The sequence below is a fragment of the Phocoena sinus genome, chromosome 8, assembly GCF_008692025.1.
Source record: "Phocoena sinus isolate mPhoSin1 chromosome 8, mPhoSin1.pri, whole genome shotgun sequence".
In the NCBI taxonomy this organism is placed as follows: domain Eukaryota; kingdom Metazoa; phylum Chordata; class Mammalia; order Artiodactyla; family Phocoenidae; genus Phocoena; species Phocoena sinus.
The window spans coordinates 77501183-77519438 of NC_045770.1; the positions used below are offsets into that span (position 1 = coordinate 77501183).

Sequence of the window (18256 nt, forward strand, 5' to 3'; positions counted from 1 at the left end):
GATTAATATGTGTCTTGGCATATTTCTCCTTGGATTTATCCTGTATGGGACTCTCTGTGCTTCCTGGACTTGATTAACTATTTCCTTTCCCATATTAGGGAAGTTTTCAACTAGAATCTCTTCAAATATTTTCTCAGTCCCTTTCTTTTTCTCTTCTTCTTCTGGAAACCGTATAATGCGAATGTTGGTGCGTTTAATGTTGTCCCAGAGGTCTCTGAGACTGTCCTCAGTTCTTTTCATTCTTTTTTCTTTATTCTGCTCTGCAGTAGTTATTTCCACTACTTTATCTTCCAGGTCATTTATCCGTTCTTCTGCCTCAGTTATTCTGCTATTGGTCCTACCTAGAGTACTTTTAATTTCATTTATTGCATTGTTCATCGTTGCTTGTTTCATCTTTATTTCTTCTAGGTCCTTGTTAACTGTTTCTTGCATTTTGTCCATTCTACTTCCAAGATTTTGGATCATCCTTACTATTATTATTCTGAATTCTTTTTCAGGTGGACTGCCTATTTCCTCTTCATTTGTTAGGTCTGGTGGGTTTTTATCTTGCTCCTTCATCTGCTGTGTGTTTTTCTGTCTTCTCATTTTGCTTATCTTACTGTGTTTGGGGTCTCCTTTTTGCAGGCTGCAGGTTCGTAATTCCCGCTGTTTTTGATGTCTGTCTCCAGTGGCTAAGGTTGGTTCAGTGGGTTGTGTAGGATTCCTGGTGGAGGGGACTAGTGCCTGTGTTGTGGTGGATGAGGCTGGATCTTGTCTCTCTCGTGGGCAGATTTACGTCTGGTGGTGTGTTTTGGGGAGTCTGTGGCCTTATTATGATTTTAGGCAGCCTCTCTGCTAATGGGTGGGGTTGTGTTCCTGTTTTGCTAGTTGTTTGCCATAGGTTGTCCAACACTGTAGCTTGCTGGTCGTTGAGTGAAGCTGGGTGCTGGCGTTGAGATGGAGATCTCTGGGAGATTTTCGCCGTTTGATATTATGTGGAGCTGGGAGGTCTCTTGTTGACCAGTGTCTTGTAGTTGGCTCTCCTACCTCAGAGGCAGAGCCCTGACTCCTGGCTGGAGCACCAAGAGCCTTTCATCCACACAGCTCAGAATAAAAGGGAGAAAAAGTAGAGAGAATCAGTAGAAGTATGAAGAAAGAAAGAAAGGAGGGAAGGAGGGAAGGAAGGAAGGAAGGAAGAAAGAAAGAAAGAAGCAAAGAAGGAAAGAAGGCAAGAAGGAAAGAAAGGAGGGAGGGAGGGAGGGAGGAAGGAAGGAAGGAGGGAAAGAAGGAAAAAAGACAGAAAGAAAGAAGATACAGTAAAATAAAATAAAGTATAATAAAGTTATTGAATTAAAAAATACTTATTTAGAAAAAAAAAGGGACAGATAGAACCTTAGGACAAATGTTGGAAGCAAAGCTATACAGACAAAATCTTACGCAGAAGCATACACATACACTCTCACAAAAAGGGGTAAAGGGGAAAAAAATCATAAATCTTGCTCTCAGAGACCACCTCCTCATTTTGGGATGATTCGTTGTCTAAAGGAGGGCAGGAAGGAAGGAAGGAAGGAAAGAAAGAAAGAAAGAAAGAAAGAAAGAAAGAAAGAAAGAAAGAAAAGTATAATAAAGTTATTAAAATTAATTATTAAGAAAAAAATTTTTTAAAAACCATGGACGGATAGAACCCTAGGGCAAATGGTGGAAGCAAAACTATACAGACAAGATCTCACACAGAAGCATACACATACACATTTACAAACAGAGAAAAGGGGAAAAAATCATAGATCTTGCTCTCGAAGCCCACCTCCCTCCTCAATTTGGGGTGATTCGTTGTCTATTCATGTATTCCACAGATGCAGGGTACATCAAGTTCATTGTGGATCTTTAATCCGCTGCTTCTGAGGCTGCTGGGAGAGATTTCCCTTTCTCTTCTTTGTTCTCACAGCTCCCAGGAGCTCAGCTTTGGATTTGGCCCTGCCTCTGCGTGTAGGTCGCTGGAGGGCGTCTGTTTTTTGCTCAGACAGGACAGGGTTAAAGGAGCCGCTGATTCGGGGGCTCTGGCGCACTCAGGCCGGTAGGGAGGGAGGGGCACTGCGTGCGGGGCGGGCCTGCGGCGGCAGAGGCCGGCGTGACGTTGCACCAACCTGAGGCCCGGTGTGCGTTCTCCCAGGGAAGTTGTACCTGGATCCCGGGAACCTGGCAGTGGTGGAGTGCACGGGCTCCGCGGAAGATGGGTGTGGATAGTGACCTGTGCTCGCACACAGACCCCTTGGTGGCGGCAGCAGCAGCCTTAGCGTCTCCCGCCCGTCTCTGGGGTTCGCGCTTTTAGCCGCGGCTCGCGCCCGTCTCTGGAGTTCCTTTAAGCAGCGCTCTTAAACCCCTCTCCTCGTGCACCAGGAAACAGAGAGGTAAGAAAATGTCTCTTGCCTCTTCGTCAGGTGCAGACTTTTCCCCGGACTCCCTCCCGGCTAGCCGTGGTGCACCAACCCCTTCAGGCTATGTTCAAGCCGCCAAACCCAGTCCTCTCCCTGCGCTCAGACCGAAACCGAAACCCGAGCCTGAGCTCCCAGCCCCGCCCGCCCCGGCGGTTGAGCAGACAAGCCTCTCGGGCTGGTGATTGCCGGTCGGCACCGATCCTCTGTGCGGGAATCTCCCCGCTTTGCCCTCCGCACCCCTGTTGCTGTGCACTCCTCCGCGTCGCCGAAGCTCCCCCCTCCGCCTCCCGCAGTCTCCGCCCGCGAATGGGCTTCTAGTGTGTGGAAACTTTTCCTCCTTCACAGCTCCCTACCACTGGTGCAGGTGCCGTGCCTATTCTTTTGTCTCTGTTTTTTCTTTTTTTCTTTTGCCCTACCCAGGTACGTGGGGAGTTTCTTGCGTTTTGGGAGGTCTGAGGTCTTCTGCCAGCCTTCAGTAGGCGTTCTGTAGGAGTTGTTCCACGTGTAGATGTATTTCTGGTGTATGTGTGGGGAGGAAGGTGATCTCCGCGTCTTACTCTTCCGCCATCTTCAAGGTCCCCCTAACTTCCACTTTGAGGTATAAATACTCCTGTTGCTAAAGGATCCACATTTCATCTAGAAAGGACATAAATCTGGCAATCTCACTTCAGGCTTAGCCCATCCACCTTTTTTCCCTTCGCGTTTAGTCTGTTTCACTCGCTCATAGCGGGGCGTATGTAGAGGCCTTGCCACCTGCCCTTCAAATGAGAGCTCCCCGTGAAACGGCTGAGCCGACACCTCAGCTCGGGACGTGCGCTGAAGCTCCTCACAGGACACCCAACTCCCAATAGCTTATTTTTAACCTTTCCCTATCAGGTATAGTTCTGTGCTGCACTGACAACTGTTTCCTTGTCTACATTCTTCCCCCACACGTGCACACTTGCTATAATATATATAAATACACACACACACACACAAATATACACACTACTTGTTCATTCATTCCTTAAGTAGGATCTTAGGGTAGTAACTTAATTTTTCTGAGCCCAGTCTTTTATATCGGCAAAATTAGAATTACAATACCTGTCTTATTATCTTGCAAAGTCCATATGAGAAAAATGGGAAAAAAATGTACATATATATGTATGATAATAAGTCTTTCCTTCCTTGTAATAGATAACAAGTCTGTTCAAATTTCACTGTAATTACTATAGTTATTGACTGATTTCTAGAGGTATTTTCTTTAATAGCAATAGAGATTTTTTTTTTTTTTTTTTTTTTTTTTTTTTTTTTTTGCGATACGCGGGCCTCTCACTGCTGTGGTCTCTCCCGTTGCGGAGCAACAGGCTCCGGACGCGTAGGCTCAGCGGCCATGGCTCACGGGCGCAGCCGCTCCGCGGCATGTGGGATCCTCCCTGACCGGGACACGAACCCGCGTCCCCTGCACCGGCAGGCGGACTCCCAACCACTGTGCCACCAGGGAAGCCCAGCAATAGAGATTTTGAAAGGGGTGCCTTTTCAGTGTACTTCATTCCCTACAAACCAAGGGCGAAGCAAAGCCCCTCCATTCTGCTCTGGTTCCACCCCCAAGTTTGTCCCCCCAGTGTCAGAACCTGTCTATATCTCTGATCTACCTTGGTTCAAATCAAATCTCTTGCTGTAAAACTTCAGTGACCTTAGAAAAAAGTGTGTAATGTCATGGAAAATATCTATTTTCCAAGAGGTATCTGATAAACTGTTATACATGCAAAAGATGTGCAGTGTTGTTCTGAAAACTGTAGCCTGGATAGTCCTCAATGCAAAATTTCTTAAAAAAACTGGTATTTCAATTTTCCCTTTTTAGATGAACTAATAAAAACAAAACATCCGGGCTTCCCTGGTGGCGCAGTGGTTGAGAGTCCGCCTGCCGATGTAGGGGACACGGGTTTGTGCCCCGGTCTGGGAAGATCCCACATGCCGCAGAGCGGCCGGGCTCGTGAGCCATGGCCGCTGAGCCTGTGTGTCCGGAGCCTGTGCTCCGCAATGGTAGAGGCCACAGCAGTGAGAGGCCCGCGTACCGCAAAAAAAAAAAAAAAATCCTAGTAATAATTGGTTTCAGTTTATCTAGATTTTGCTTAGAATGCAAGGGTCTGTGCTTATGGCCAAAGTGGCTAGAGCCAAATGAAGGCATTTGGGGGGCCCTCATGCCTTTTCTTTCTGTGTTAGACAGGACTCTGGAGAGCTAGAAAAGCAGCTGAAGCAAGTCTTGAAGGAGCGGAGCACCATCCTCCGCCAGCTGACAAAAACATCAAGAGAACTTGATGGAATTAAAGTCAACCTTCAGGTGAGATGAAAACTAATTTTCTCAGCAGCAAAGGGTAAGGAGTCACCTGGTTTGTCTCAGTGGGTTAACATGTAAAGACTTCTGCATTTTTTTTGTACCAGTTTTGAATATATTTCTGGGCTTGAACATGGGAGTTATTATTTATTATTATATGAGCTTTGAAAAGAAATGTCATTTGAAATGCAGTCTGGGAATCTGTGGTTTGCAAATTCAGGAATGAGAAAACTGTGTGCTTGGCAAAACCATCAATTTCTCACAGTTTCTAAGATCAGTTTGACCCCTGTGTTTTTTATATTACAAAATGATGAAAAGCAGTTATGGCTAAGAGTCATAAATGAATATAGAAATGATCTCTTGAAGAGAACTTTAAATTCCACAAAGGATAGTTCTGAAAATTCTTTAATAAACCTCATTACTAAAATGGGTAAATGCCTTGCAAAGGAAAGTGTCATCTGTGAAAATGTATTAGTACTCAGTGAAATCTAAATCAAAAACCAAAGACAAGATCTGTATCTGATAAGAAAAGTTTCTGAAATATCTGAGAATATATTTTAATATTTTCCTTTAACATTGTATTTTTGAATACATACTGATACTAAAAGCTTTGTATGTATTATAGGATTTAATTCTCCTAATATATCAATGAGGGTAGGCACTATAAATGTGAGTTTTCTTGTTACACATGAGGAATCATGCTTGAATGTCACAAAGGAAACCAGAGTTTAAATGCAGGCAGTCTGACTCCACAGCCGGTCTGTTAGTTATCGCACTGAACCAAGTTTCTGAACCTTGTGTAATCACCATTGTTCTTAGCTTTTTAGTCCCATGGTGATGATTATGGTGTCAGTAAGCACTACAGTTTATTGAATGTGGTCTCTTGTGTTAGGTCCTCTTTCTCCAATTTTTAATTAATTTTCACATGATGATTATGCTATGATTATTATTAGCCTCATTTTACAAGTGAGAAAACAGAGTTAGAAAAGGGCTTGGAATCTGAGAGCACAGAGGAAGTTAGGAGGTGGATCTGGTATTTTGAGCCCAACACCCAAGCTCTTGTTCCAGAAGTTGTATTACATCTTGAGAACATGAAAATAGCAGAAAATTTACTCACACTCCAGTAGGATACAGTGACAGGTAGCAAGATGGTAACAGTGCAGGAATAACAGTTCTATGGTAGAAGTTTGCACAGAGCATTAGGGACGCACTGACTAGGATGAAAATGGGTGCATATTGATTTCCATATAGGAAGTTGAGGCCAGAATGCTACCTTTTCATTAAGTAGAAATTCACAAGTTTTATGAGACTTCAAAGAATATTTAAGACACTTGCACCTTCTTAGAGGCATGAAGCACCTGGCACGTTGAGAATTTTTCAAGCTTATGGTGAAATAAATGCCCATGAGTGGTCAGTACTTCCAGGCAGGACACTCAGTATCTCTATACTAGCAGCCTAAGTTAAGTCACCCTAAGTGTCCATCGACAGATGAATGGATAAAGAAGATGTGGCACATATATACAATGGAATATTACTCAGCCATAGCAAGAAACGAAATTGAGTTATTTGTAGTGAAGTGGATGGACCTAGAGACCGTCATACAGAGTGAAGTAAGTCAGAAAGAGAAAAACAAATACCGTAAATACCGTATGCTAACATATATATAGAATCCAAAAAAAAGACATCGAATTACAGTCTAGGAAATTACTTGAAATAAATGTACAATTTTGTGGAGTTACTTTTTGAAAGGGTAATACATCTATCACTAAATGTAATTGCAATCTTTTAAAATGCCTTCTATTTATTTTGTGACAGCCATTGTGCAAGGTGTTTTTTATTTAATTTTTATCTTATTAAATCCCTTCAACAAGATTTTCACAAAATAAGATAATATTTCACTCATTGTACAGTGAGGAAATGAAATTCAAAGGGGCCACAGGAATCTCCCAAAGTCATACATCTAATAAATGTTGATTCCAGGTTTCAAACTCATAGTAAATAAATAAATATATTGCCCTTTGTACACATTTTTTTCATATTTTTTTCCAATGGGGCTTCATAAAGACATGTGCTTTGAAAGCCTTGTTCATCTCTGTAACCATAGCACCTGGATGGCATCACAATATAGATCCATGTATAAACATTGTATTAATTAAGTAGTAGGTATATCAATCTTTGGTATCCTTAAAGTCATCAAAATTATTTTCCAAGACGTATACCCCACTTCTCTGGACATTGCTGGGGAAATAATAATCAAATACTAATGAGTTCCTCTAATTGGATACATTTTTCACACCCTCATCTGCATACCTACCCTTTTCATATTTTCATTTCTTCATTTCATGTTTTGTTTTGTTTTTAATTTCTTGAGGATAGTGCCATGCCCTTTTAATCTTTGTTTCCTTCAGAATGCCTGGAGTGTAGCAAGCAGATGGTAAAATGAATAAGCATATTTTTATTATACTTTTCACCAAGTGCTGTCACACATCTATTATCCCCTTTGAGTTTTCCAGTAACTGTCTAATGTAGGCTCTTCAAAATCCTCATCCCTGTTTATCAGATAAGGAAGTCAAAGTGCAGATTTTGTGACCTGTCCCAGGTCATGTGGCCATGATGCACTTTGAACTGTAAATCCCATAATTGGTGATTTTCCCCCAAACCTGCTTTTTTGTGTTTTACATCAAGCTACTGTTTTCAAATAAACAGAGCACCTTTTATTGGCTGCTTCCTAATAATGATATCAATCAGTCATTTTAGGGAAAAGGGTTCTCTTGTGATGCTCACCCCACCACATCCATCTCAGAATGCTTAACTTACTACATGAAAATTGTTTCTAGCATTAGGTTGAAAAAGTGGTGAAGGCAGACACTATGGCTTTGTTGTTAATTAAATATTAGGTAAGCAACATGTTTGCCATTCTTGTTATTGGCAGTTCCTTACCTGTCATAGCTGCTCTTTTTACAAACAATATTATTGCGTCTGTTTTAACTTTTAATATCAAAAAGAATAGGTCACCCTGTTAAATAATATACTAAGTATAAATAAGAAAGTTTTCAGGGAAGGATTAACGGGTCAGATTCTCTAATGAGAAAAGCTCAGTGGGCTTTTCTCTTTTAATTCAGGGTCTGTCAATGCTGAATTTGCCAGAGTAAATAAACAGTAATGACTGTTTTTTTCTTTAATACACTATCTATACAGAACAGTTACAATTTTAAACGGCCCTAGTTTTTCTGTGCATTCTAATGCGTTACTTATAAATAATAAATAGACAAGACCAAACAGGTGCATGCCATTTGACTGCTTTCATCCTGATGTATTATTACTTAGCTTATTTAGGGAGGCCTTTTATATCCCCTTGTGTTTGTAGAAACTATGCCAGAACCAGTTTAACATGCCTGCAGAGAATATAGTAAAACTTCAAATGAAGAGCAGAAGATATGTTTTATATTCACTTATAAAGAGACCTAGGTATTTGGAGAGTACTTTCTCCTCCACTGAACCTCTAAAGGCTGAATCTCAGTTCATTCCCTTTCACTCACTGTGTAGCACTTGCACCACTTGGTGTCATAAATTGTGCATCCTGAGAGCCTATGTGCATCCTGAGAGCCATGGGGACCATCATGGCCTCGTTTGTACATTCTTATTTCAGGGCATAAGTGCAGCCACCCCTTGTGCCATAAACACAAAAGTAAAGTAAGCTTCAATTTATCACATGAATAAGACTTCCTTTTCCCACTTTTCTTATCAGAATTTGAAAAACGATGAGAAATCTGCCAAAACTGATGTTCAGAAGCTTCTGGAAATAGGTCAGAAACAAAGGTAAGGCTGTGTTTTCCTTTTATTTTCTTAGTTCTTTTCCTCCATAGCCAAACTCCATTCAGAGACTTCACAAGAATAAGTTTATTCTAAATGCATTCATTTCTTTATATTCTTACTTACACTTTAATGTATAAGAATCTTGTTCAAATATAGATCCTTATAAAATAAGTGTAGGGTGGCTCTTGAGATTCTGCATTTCTAACACGTTCCCTGGTGATGGGTGATCCCGATACTGATGCTGCTTGTCTGCAGATCTCAACGTTAAGGATCTGGAGTACTTTCCTTTATCGTCCCACTAAGATGGGCCCACATAAGTCTGCCCATCAATAGATCCAATAACAATGACATCAGTGGGCCGTCGTTTTTTGTGTTTTTTTTTTTCAGATTCTGTGATCTGAAGTTTATAACTTGTAGAGGACTTTGGCCTTTTTTAATAATATCAAAACTTGATCATGGCGATAGTGGTGGGGGGTGGTAAGAAATGGGGTAAACTTAACGCAGTAGAATTGGAACAGTTTTATTATTGTTGCCGTGTTTATTTTGGAAGGAAGTGAACTATGAGCTAGATTTCTATGCAGTATTAAAAAAACTATATGACTTGAAATTGCTTCTCAAGGGAAAAAAAAAAAAAGCCAAGGTATTTTAAGGTAGAAACAAGCCAGCATTTGTTATTTGTTATACATTTACTAGAGGCTCTACTAGATGCTTTATTTTTTTTCTTGTTTCAACACCACAAGTATAAATTAAATATTATTGTCCCCATTCAGTAAATGGGAAATTGTTGCTCAAAATGCTTAAGTGAATTGATGAGAGTTGTGTTAATTGGAATTTGCTCTGCTGTGTCTTACCCATAGCCATACCCTTTCAAGATAGTTTACTGATCCAAAGCAAAAAGCTGTTTAAAAAGTTGACAGACGCTACACTATGTAGTCCCTTCTCACAATCTTCTATCTTCTCCACTGTCCTTGCCTCTTGACCCAGAAACCTCATGGCATTGAGGCGATGACATGTTAAAAATCAAATCAAGCATCTTATATTGACTCTTGTTATTATTTAAATGGAATCATTATTTGTTGAACATGAAATTCTCTCCAAAGTCCAGTATTAAAAAGATGTCATAAAATATGGGTCTGAGCATGTTTCCAAAATTACATGATTTTAAATTATTTTATTGGTTTGAAATAATCCACTTTTTAAAACACCTGTGCTCAATATCACACAAATATATGTGATTCACTGAGTTAGTGGAGAATTATAAACAATATTTGCAATAGAAATAGCTAGTCAAAATGTTACCAAGCCTAAGCTTGTACTGCTCCCTGCACAACAGGCCAGTAATCAAGAGACGAGTTCTTGAGGCAAGAAATAGTGACTTTATTCAGAAAGCCATAAAAACCGAGAAGATCGTGGGCTTGTGCCCCGAAGAACCATCTTGCCTGAGTTAGAGTTCAGGCTCCTTTTATATACTAAAACGGCAGCCTCCGGAGGGCATGTGTTATTTTTTTCTTCCCTGCAGTCACTCACAGGTAGACCTGGTCAGGATGTTTCCTGTGAGCTAAACAAAGGTATTTTAGCTTAATGCTCATTACCTGGGATGTAGGGTTCCCAGAGATGGACCATTATGTATAATTTAAGCTTATAGGCAACATCCCTTTAGTGATCAACTTGTAATAGAATACAAAATGTTCTTCCCTATTACAAAAACAGACCAAGAGTCATTGAAAATTATCACTTTTTGTAGAGTCTTCCATGTTGGGAAAAGATAATAAACAAAAACATAAAAGTAGAAATGACTTCGGCATAATGCATGTGCAATACCAGTGAGAGGGTTGCAGTGACTGAAGAAGACGGAATGAGTCAGGAAAGATCAGAAAATAAAGCTGTTGTGCATAGACTGGGACCACTCAAAGGTTAGCTCAGTGTGGACTTCAGCATAAGCAACAGAAAACCCATTCATGTAGCTCTGTAAAACAATGATATAATTAAAGAATTATATTAGGGGAATTGTTCTGACAACATTGTTCAAGGCAGAAAGAAAGAGACATAGACCAGGTTGAGGAAAGGTCCCCTAGAGAAGAGACAGAGAGATCTCATCAGTGAGGGCCATGGAGTGAAAGAGCAACGAAATCAGCCTTTCTTTATTGCAGGAGAGACACAGATGAAGAGACAGGCTTATGCGTGATGTGAATAAGGAAAAAACCTGTTCCTTTAGCTTACTGATATTTTCTTAAGTTAGCTATGGTTGTTTCTACATGACAGACAAAATATCCAGGCAAATGAGGAAAAACATGGTTAGAGTTATTAAGAATTTCAGGCCATCATCTCTACGTTTGGCATGGTATACAGATAGCCAGATGATGGACCAAGTTTTTCAATGAATGTGTTAAATGGAGCATATATTTTGGTATTGTGACTTCAAAGTTTTATCCAAAATTATAAAATTGGTTAAAATGCATAACTTGTATAATGTACACAAAGTCAGCATGGAAAATTCAATAAATCCTAACAATAGGTGATTTCTCAAAAGTATAATACATTTGATTTTTGCTGTTTAGAGTTATAAAAATCATGGTTATCTGAATGTGAAAGAGGCTATATATCTCATTTCCAAAATAAAAGAGATTAATAAACAGTAAAAGAGAAAAAAGTTATCTCAGACTATAAAAAGTATTAACTGATGGCAAATTTAGAAGTATTATCAGAGCCTGAAGGACTAAAATGTATTGCGGATGCCGTATACACCCAGTTCTCAGTAACTACATGTCCTCTGGGATCCTTGTCGCCTGGCCCTTACCTGGCGAAGTAGTCCCTAGAAGTCATGCTGCTTTTATGTGTCTCTGACATCATGGGCTACAGTTAATTACCTTATAGGTGTCTCTACCAAAACAAAACTGAATCAGTTAGAATTTCCTTCTTGGAATTGTAACCAACAGGCAACTAATAAAGTCCCTCTGTGTAGCTGTACTAGATTGTAAGTAAGTAAACGCAGAGGATATGGCATGGTCGTAAACAACCAGGTAGTGAGAGCAGCATGTCTTTCTGCCAAAGAGGTACAGAGAAAGGAATGTGTATATGTGTGTTTGCGTGTGTAGTGTACATGTGTGCGTGTGCACATGCACGCATACTTTTACACGAGAAGGAGAAAGTTGCATTGACTCTTGATTGTTACATTTAAGAAATATTTAGACAGCTTAGGTAATATTCATAGAAGAGTCCGGTTGATGGAGAGACTTTTAAGCCATACTATGTGAGGAGTGAGAGTAAGTAACCAAAAAATAGAGACCCTGGGAGATAGGAGAGTACCCTGAAGTTTCTGAAAAGCTGTCTTGAAAATAAAAAGGAATAAAACATTTTACTCTCTACAGTGGATGGTGGGTAGAGATTTTGAGAAGGCAGTTTTGGACTCTGTGTACTAATGGATTTTAGTATATCGAGTTCTCTGTAAAGGAAAAGAATGCCTGAGATAGTGGCAAGGTTTTCTATCTGTGATGTTATGACAATACAATCTGGTAACCACATGAAAAGAATACCTTCCTGTAGGGTGAGGTATTTTTATATTTATAATTGGGGATGGAAGATGTGTGAAACAGCTGCCTTTTAAAATCCCTTGTAACCATGAAATTCTATGGTAAAATGTACTCAACAGCTGAGAAACCCTATCACAGTGTCGCTGGAGCCAACAGTTCTTTAGAATTCAAGCTTCAGTTCAGTGCCAAATAGGGCCCAAGAGTAGCTCTACATAGTTTATGCAAATCCCATTTGGTGGAGGGGGGGTGGTCGGAGTAGAACTGAGCAAGTTGTGGGACAGGAGATTGGGGCCACCTAAAGCATGGGAGCAGTGAGAATGTGCAGAAATAAGTCTGAAAAAGGAGGTGGAGAGATTCAGAAGTTTCAAAAGTCCTGCTTTGCCATTCTGTCTGATAGCTTTCCTCGCCATGAGAATTCTGTACCTTCTCCAGCTTTTAACAGTTTTTGCAACTTATTTTTTTCTTACTCCCTATTGCCTATAGATGTCAGTATGTGGGCATTTTTGAATATATATACATATATAAACACTTATTTTAATTTTTATAAAATATATGAATTTTATCATTTAATTTTAAAATATATGTATCATTTTAAAATAAAAATGAGAATTTTAAAACACAGAAATAACAAATAAGTATTACAAGATTTTATTATAACTTTTTTCTAGATGGAAATATAATAGTCCTATTGCATTTTTATTCAGTACTTGTTGAAGATTTGAGTGTTAGGAATAGAATGTAGACCCTTCCTTCTTTCTTCCTCTCTGTCTCCCTCAATAGGGGTAGTATAATGACTCTCTAGAATTTGAGCACATAGTCTGCAGAACACAATTCCACCACCCCTTTATGTATCAGTTTTCCATTTTATGGACTGCCTGGTATACTGTAAGCCTACAATATATGTAAATATTACTGTTATTTTGTATTATATTATGCCACACATGCTCTTTGTGGAAAATATCAGGAGAAATAATGGAAGTCTACATGTGAAACAATTCTGATAAATAAAACCGGTTTGAGGCCGTAATGGAAGCTGAGAATTAAAATCCACTTTAAGCAAAAGCATGTTAAAGCTTTACGCAAACAAGCATAAATCATCTAAAAACCAAAGTGACTGTAATTATTTTATAACTTGTTCCTGTTATACATTGCCTTGATAAACAAAATCCAGATTGATTCCAGCGATCGTATAGACTCTCATGGATATTCCTAAAATTGAAACTGGGACCTAATAGTTTCTAGAGTAATCATTAAATCCTTCTGGATGAAAGAGCAGCTTGTGGTTGTGCAGGATGTGGTGGTCAAAGAATGAACAGGGACCTCAAGTGGTGCCAGTGGTTGTGATAATGGTTTCGTGTATTACGTGATTATTTTCTAGGCATTTGCTAAGCATTTTGCCTATATTACATCTTCTAAACCTCACTATAAACCTATGAGGTAGTTCTATTATTGTGCCCATTTATAGGTGGAAAAAAAAAAAAAAGAGTCTAAGAACATGCTTTCCTATCCCATAGTCTCTTTATTGTGGTTACACACCAAGAAAATATTTTTGTTCCAGAAGTTGTCTTTTCGCTCTAGACTGGGAAATTTAGTTTGTCGGCTGGTAAGACTAGAAGAGGTTTCTATTTGGTTGTTGCTGTTGCTTTGAAGGAGTTTATTCCTTTAGCCATACTTAACACACACCTACACACACACACTCACTCATATACTGTAATCTGCTATCTGAACTTTTTTATTTTTACATCTTTATTGGAGTATAATTGCTTTACAATGGTGTGTTAGTTTCTGCTTTATAACAAAGTGAATCAGTTATACATATACATATGTTCCCATATCTCTTCCCTCTTGCATCTCCCTCCCTCCCACCTCCCTATCCCATCCCTCTAGGTGGTCACAAAGCACCAAGCTGATCTCCCTGTGCTATGCGGCCGCTTCCCGCTAGCTAGCTATTTTACGTTTGGTAGTGTATATATGTCCATGCCACTCTCTCACTTTGTCACAGCTTACCCTTCCCCCTCCCCATATCCTCAAGCCCATTCTCTAGTAGGTCTATGTCTTTATTCCTTTCTTACCCCTAGATTCTTCATGACTTAATTTTTTTGGATTCTATATATATATGTTAGCATACGGTATTTGTCTTTCTCTTTCTGACTTACTTCACTCTATATGACAGACTCTAGGTCCATCCACCTCATTACAAATAGCTCAATTTCATTTCTTTTTATGGCTGAGTAATATTCCATTGTATATATATGACACATCTTCTTTATCCATTCATCTGATCATGGACACTTAGGTTGTTACCATCTCCTGGCTATTGTAAATAGAGCTGCAATGAACATTTTGGTACATGACTCTTTTTGAATTATGGTTTTCTCAGGATATATGCCCAGCTGTGGGATTGCTGGGTCATATGGTAGTTCTAGTTGTAGTTTTTTAAGGAACCTCCATACTGTTCTCCATAGTGGCTGTACCAATTCACATTCCCACCAGCAATGCAAGAGTGTTCCCTATTCTCCACACCCTCTCCAGCATTTATTGTTTCTAGATTTTTTGATGATGGCCATTCTGACTGGTGTGAGATGATATCTCATTGTAGTTTTGATTTGCATTTCTCTAATGATTAATGATGTTGAGCATTCTTTCATGTGTTTGTTGGCAGTCTGTATATCTTCTTTGGAGAAATGTCTATTTAGGTCTTCTGCCCATTTTTGGATTGCATTGTTTGTTTTTTTGTTATTAAGCTGCATGAGCTGCTTGTAAATTCTGGAGATTAATCCTTTGTCAGTTGCTTCATTTGCAAATATTTTCTCCCATTCTGAGGGTTGTCTTTTGGTCTTGTTTATGGTTTCCTTTGCTGCGCAAAAGTTTTGAAGTTTCATTAGGTCCCATTTGTTTATTTTTGTTTTCATTTCCATTTCTCTTGGAGGTGGATCAAAAAGGATCTTGCTGTGATTTATGTCACAGAGTGTTCTGCCTATGTTTTCCTCTAAGAGTTTGATAGTTTCTGTCCTTACATTTAGGTCTTTAATCCATTTTGAGCTTATTTTTGTGTATGGTGTTAGGGAGTGATCTAATCTCATACATTTACATGTACCTGTCCAGTTTTCCCAGCACCACTTATTGAAGAGGCTGTCCTTTCTCCACTGTACATTCCTGCCTCCTTTATTAAAGATAAGGTGACCATATGTGCGTGGGTTGATCTCTGGGATTTCTATCCTGTTCCATTGATCTATATTTCCGTTTTTGTGCCAGTACCATAGTGTCTTGATTACTGTAGTTTTGTAGTAAACTCTGAAGTCAGGGAGTCTGATTCCTCCAGCTCCGTTTTTTGTTCTCAAGATTGCTTTGGCTATTCGGGGTCTTTTGTGTTTCCATACAAATTGTGAATTTTTTTGTTCTAGTTCTGTGAAAAATGCCAGTGGTAGTTTGATAGGGATTGCACTGAATCTGTAGATTGCTTTGGGTAGTAGAGTCATTTTCACAATGTTGATCCTTCCAATCAAAGAACATGGTATATCTCTCCATCTATTTGTATCATCTTTAATTTCTTTCATCAGTGTCTTATAATTTTCTGCATACAGGTCTTTTGTCTCCTTAGATAGGTTTATTCCTAGATATTTTATTCTTTTCGTTGCAGTGGTAAATGGGAGTGTTTTCTTGATTTCACTTGCAGATTTTTCATCATTAGTGTATAGGAATACCACAGATTTCTGTGCATTAATTTTGTATCCTGCTACTTTATCAAATTCATTTATTAGCTCTAGTACTTTTCTGGTAGTATCTTTCGGATTCTCTACGTATAGTATCATGTCATCTGCAAACAGTGACAGCTTTACTTCTTCTTTTCCGATTTGGATTCCTTTTATTTCCTTTTCTTCTCTGATTGCTGTGGCTAAAACTTCCAAAACTATATTGAATAAAAGTGGTGAGAGTGGGCATCCTTGTCTTCTTCCTGATCTTAGTGGAAATGCTCTCAGTTTTTCACCATTTAGGACGATGTTGGCTGTGGGTATGTCATATATGGCCTTTGTTATGTTGAGGAAAGTTCCCTCTATGCCTACTTTCTGGAGGGTTTTTATCATAAATGGGTGTTGAATTTTGTTGAAAGCTTTCTCTGCATCTATTGAGATGACCATATGGTTTTTCTCCTTCAATTTGTTAATATGGTTTCTCACATTGATATATTTGCGTATATTGAAGAATCCTTGCATTCCTGGAATAAACCCCACTTGATCATGGTGTATGATCCTTTTAATGTGCTGTTGGATTCTGTTTGCTAGTATTTCATTGAGGATTTTTGCATCTATGTTCATCAGTGATATTGGCCTGTAGTATTCTTTCTTGGTGACATCCTTGTCTGGTTTTGGTATCAGGGTGATGGTGGCCTTGTAGAATGAGTTTGGGAGTGTTCCTCCCTCTGCTATATTTTGGAAGAGTTTGAGAAGGATAGGTATTAGCTCTTCTCTAAATGTTTGATAGAATTCGCCTGTGAAGCCATCTGGTCCTGGGCTTTTGTTTGTTGGAAGATTTTTAATCACAGTTTCAATTTCAGTGCTTGTGATTGGTTTGTTCATATTTTCTATTTCTTCCTGATTCATTCTTGGCAGGTTGTGCATTTCTATGAATTTGTCCGTTTCTTCCAGATTGTCCTTTTTATTGGCATAGAGTTGCTTGTAGTAGTCTCTCATGATCTTTTTATTTCTGCAGTGTCAGTTGTTACTTCTCCTTTTTCATTTCTAGTTCTATTGATTTGAGTCTTCTCCCTATTTTTCTTGATGAGTCTGGCTAATGGTTTGTCAATTTTGTTTATCGTCTCAAAGAACCAGCTTTTAGTATTATTGATCTTTGCTATCGTTTCCTTCATTTCTTTTTCATTTATTTCTGATCTGGTTTTTATGATTTCTTTCCTTCTGCTAACTTTGGGGATTTTTTGTTCTTCTTTCTCTAATTGCTTTAGGTGCAAGGTTAGGTTTTTTATTCGAGATGTTTCCTGTTTCTTAAGGTAGGATTGTATTGCTATAAACTTCCCTCTTAGAACTGCTTTTGCTGCATCCCATAGGTTTTGGGTCGTCGTGTCTCCATTGTCATTTGTTTCCAGGTATTTTTTGATTTCCTCCTTGATATCTTCAGTGATCAGTTCTTTATTAAGTAGTGTACTGTTTCGCCTCCATGTGTTTGTATTTTTTACAGATCTTTTCCTGTAATTGATATCTATTCTCATAGTGTTGTGGTCGGAAAACATCCTTGATACAGTTTCAATTTTCTTAAATTTACCAAGGCTTGATTTGTGACCCAAGATATGATCTATCCTGGAGAATGTTCCATGAGCACTTGAAAAAAATGTGTATTCTGTTGTTTTTGGATGGAATGACCTATAAATATCAATTAAGTCCATCTTGTTTAATGTATCATTTAAAGCTTTTGTTTCCTTATTTATTTTCATTTTGGATGATCTGTCCATGGGTGAAAGTGGGGTGTTAAAGTCCCCTACTATGAATGTGTTACTGTCGATTTCCCCTTTTATGGCTGTTAGTATTTTCCTTATGTATTGAGGTGCTCCTATGTTAGGTGCATAAATATTTACAATTGTTATATCTTCTTCTTGGATCGATCCCTTGATCATTATGTAGTGTCCCTCTTTGTCTCTTCTAATAGTCCTTATTTTAAAGTCTATTTTGTCTGATATGAGAATTGCTACTCCAGCTTTCTTTTGGTTTCCATTTTCATGGAATATCTTTTTCCTTTCCCTTACTTTCAGTCTGTATGTGTCTCTAGGTCTGAAGTGGGTCTTTTGTAGACAGCATATATATGGGTCTTGTTTTTCTATCCATTCAGCCAGTCTGTGTCTTTTGGTGGGAGCATTTAATCCATTTACATTTAAGGTAGTTATCGATATGTATGTTCCTATTCCCATTTTCTTAATTGTTTTGGGTTTGTTATTATAGGTCTTTTCCTTCTCTTGTGTTTCTTGCCTAGAGAAGATCCTTTAGCATTTGTTGTAAAGCTGGTTTGGTGGTGCTGAACTCTCTCAGCTTTTGCTTGTCTGTAAAGGTTTTAATTTCTCCATCAAATCTGAATGACATCCTTAAAGTAATCTTGGTTGTAGGTTTTTCTCCGTCATCACTTTAAATATGTCCTGTCAGTACCTTCTGGCTTGCAGAGTTTCTGCTGAAAGA

At 38.8% G+C, this 18256-nt stretch overlaps 1 protein-coding gene across 1 annotated transcript in view; it reads left to right on the forward strand.

Annotated features, from left to right (window-relative positions):
* Positions 1 to 18256, forward strand: part of LUZP2 (leucine zipper protein 2) — a 514848-nt gene that overhangs the window by 282514 nt on the left and 214078 nt on the right. Inside the window, 2 exon segments of the mRNA XM_032641180.1 lie at positions 4620 to 4737; positions 8480 to 8550. Coding sequence (XP_032497071.1) covers positions 4620 to 4737; positions 8480 to 8550 — 189 coding nt within the window.